General features: G+C 34.5%; 1 protein-coding gene across 1 annotated transcript; it reads right to left on the reverse strand.

The window, feature by feature from the left end:
* Window positions 1-7: 7 nt before the first annotated feature.
* Window positions 8-3,250, reverse strand: LOC113472703 (the record flags this gene model as incomplete). The annotated part of the gene is made up of 2 exons (XM_026832491.1): window positions 8-1,277; window positions 3,045-3,250. Coding segments are annotated over 2 exons (443 nt in total), but the record flags the coding sequence as incomplete, so codon positions are not given.
* Between the last annotated feature and the right edge of the window lie 344 nt (window positions 3,251-3,594).

Genomic DNA, 3,594 nt, shown 5'->3' on the forward strand with positions numbered 1-3,594 from the left:
ATCAGAGCAGATGTCTTATCAACTACAATATCTTTAGATAAAATAAGTCGACAACTACAGTATCTTTAGATAAAATAACTCTTATCAGAGCAGATGTCTTATCAATTACAATATTTTTTAGATAAAATAAGTCTTATCAGAGCAGATGTCTTATCAATTACAATACCTTTAGATAAAATAAGTCTTATCAGAGCAGATGTCTTATCAACTACAATATCTTTAGATAAAATAAGTCGACAACTACAGTATCTTTAGATAAAATAAGTCTTATCAGAGCAGATGTCTTATCAATTACAATATTTATAGATAAAATAAGTCTTATCAGAGCAGATGTCTTGTCAATTACAATATCTTTAGATAAAATAAGTCTTATCAGAGCAGATGTCTTATCAATTACAATATTTATAGATAAAATAAGTCTTATCAAGAGCAGATGTCTTATCAACTACAATATCTTTAGATAAAATAAGTCGACAACTACAGTATCTTTAGATAAAATAACTCTTATCAGAGCAGATGTCTTATCAATTACAATATCTTTAGATAAAACAAGTCTTATCAACTACAATACAGGGTGAACCAGAAAAACACCGACACCGGAAGATGTGTTATGTGGCATGAAATTTCCAGGCAGAACGCTTCAGACGAAATATCCGATTTCGTTGTAGGTGCTGAGCAAAGTGAGATTTTGTACCTCTTCAGAAATGACCGACCTTGCTTGTGTTTTAAGCTCTTAACTTTTTCCTAGTTGAAGATGGAATCTTTTTGATGTGACCATCAAATAAAAAACAATATTTTTAATAATTCTGATATTTGAATCGTGTCAAAAAAGGATTGCTTGATTTTTCGTCCAATTTTCAGTATCTTGGTCAAAGGTGTCTGCTAAAGCTAAACACAAGCTAACTTGAAATGAAAATATTGCCAAATTTCATGTAATATAGCAAGAAATTGCATGAACTTTGGCAACCTTTTTCATCTCAAGTTAATGAGTCTGGTTTTAGTTTTCATACATACGGGGGTAAAGTTGTTTCTGGACAGAATTAGGCCATTTTTCCTTGGGCTCTTAAAAGACTGGCCACCATGTTGCGGACAGAGTCTTTTAATTCTTTCCAGGAGCGATCTAAGTGAAGCTTCTTGATGCATTCTTCCAGTTCAATTTTTCCGGGCAAGTTGGAGTAATTCTTAGTCCGGACACATTTATTAATGTTGTCTTTGAAATAATTTCGAACTTCTTGTTTTACTTCTGGGGCCCACGTCTTCTTTTTTGATCTACGTATCTAGAAATAAAAGAAAAAAAAACTACAATTAGTTGCTTTTGGAAGCTCCTTGGAATTTTATGTAAATTAAAAATCTGGTGTGAACATCACACGACTTTCTATTACATTAAACTTCTCAACTGTAAGTCGGACAGTTCTAAAAGTTTCACCACAACAAAAAGGGAAAAAATCTTACTGAAGTTCTTCTTGGGATGTCCAATTAAATCTGAATCTGGTATCCATGATTCATCTTTATCACTGTCATCTATTTCACTTTCTGATTGAATTGAATCTGAAATGAATAAAAATATTCTTGTTGATGAATGTAGGATTGCTTTTGTTATGCTACAACAAGCAGGGTCTGTCCCTCCGGGAATTTTTTAGCCCGTAGTGATTAGAGAAAATCAGTACCTATGTACCTACCTAATTTGTTTAATATTCAGTTTATTATTATTCTCGATTTGATTTTTTGATTTTACTTTTATGTAATGATTTAAAATCAAGACTAGAGTCCGTTCTCCCTTTATTCCCAATATAATGTTCAAGTCACCCATCCATTTATTGGCCTTGCTCGGCGTAGCTTAACATAGATGACGCTAAAACCGGTCTTAAATGATCGACTGAAGTGTTATCTAAAACTTTCTCGCTTTGAGTTCATAGGTCGTCGCGACAAATTTCAAGATCAGAGCTCATTTGTGTAAGAAAAATGTGAAAAAAATCCCCAAAAACCGGTTTTTTTGGATTTTTGACTTTATGGTTCTCTGGACAAAATTTGCACCACCACTTTCGTGATCCTGGTAAAAAGACCTTTAATTTGATATACAGGTCGACCAGGTTTGGATAAGTCCTTCTATGGGAACAGACAGAGTGACAGACAGAGTGACAGACAGACGACACCGAAGCGAATACAATAGTCCGTCCCTTATACCTTTTTATTACTATTGTAATAATAAAGGAAGGACGGACTAAAAACTACAAGTTCACGAGTTCAACACAGAAAACGACCTTCAAGGAGATAATGTGCTCTCTCGATAAAAACAACGATAGGTAAGAAGGGGGGCACTGTTTGTGCGATACGCACTTCGCGAAACTCGAAAATAAACGAAAACCGGAAAACGAAACACTAGACGCTAATCTCACTTCTCGACACCAAATTGTTACGTATACGTGGGCGTGAACGGGTTCGTAAAAGATTAGGGCTAGTAAAAACACTCGCGAATTCGTTTATTTAAATCTAGAGTACAACAAGTTTATTTATTTCACAAAAGAGTACACAGTCACTAGGTATAATCGCTATTACAACGTTACGTACAGACCATGGGCTAAAAACCACTTTTTTGGAATCAGGGGACCCCAAAACGGATATTTCCACCCATTTCCCGATTTTGAAAATTTGGACCGATTGCAATACTTTCTCATTACCTTGTATAGGTTCCCTATACGTAAGGGTAATAGAAAGTAAAAAATATTACTAAGTACAAGGAAACAAAGAATTAGAGCAGGTTGACCCTTTAATACCCAATTTTTTTCTTCTGTTTTATCTGTACAATATTACAGTGAGTACCAAATAATCACAATAATTGTTATAATCAACAATAATCACAATACGTATATTAGATATGTCAACATACATAGGTAGTAAGTACTTACACAAAATGTCAAGTGAATGGAATGCTGATTCATACAACACAATAATTTTATTATAATAATACATATTAATTATGTCCAGACTATCTACTCCAAATCTGGGCATCACTTTCTACATCATGTATAACGAACGGATCTTACCTTTATTGGACTTTTTGTTGGCGTTGTAACCACAGCCTGGAACCCAACAACTTTGCCCTTGTTTTTTCCCTTGGTTGGAGTAATAGAGAATGTTAGTGGAGCCTTTGTTTTTGTGGAGACTGTCGTTTTTTTAGTGGGGGTTGACGGAAGGCTTTGGTTCTCAACGGTCGCACTTTGGATTTCATCATCCAATAGGTCGTTATTTTCTGAGAATCAATAAACAGGTGTAAATGAATAGACGAATGGCTTTTAAGTTTAGCGTCCTGTTAATGGATATAAATATATTAGTACTATAATTATGGGACTTTGGTTTAACCCTCTAGGTTTGGCCAAATGAACATTTCTCAGATTGATTGGGGCTAAGAAAAATCAGTTTGCTTATACTTAGTCACTCATTCAAAATAGTACTACCTACTCATCTCTATATTGCCTAGCTTCTGTGTTTAGGTTTGTTATTTTGGTTTTACGTCCTGTTTCAACACATTGAAGAGTATATAACTATGAGACAGGGGTGTTACCCTCTATGCATTGGCCATACCATACCAACTTC

This window comes from Diaphorina citri, unplaced genomic scaffold (assembly GCF_000475195.1).
Source record: "Diaphorina citri unplaced genomic scaffold, Diaci psyllid genome assembly version 1.1 scaffold7375, whole genome shotgun sequence".
Classification (NCBI taxonomy): domain Eukaryota; kingdom Metazoa; phylum Arthropoda; class Insecta; order Hemiptera; family Psyllidae; genus Diaphorina; species Diaphorina citri.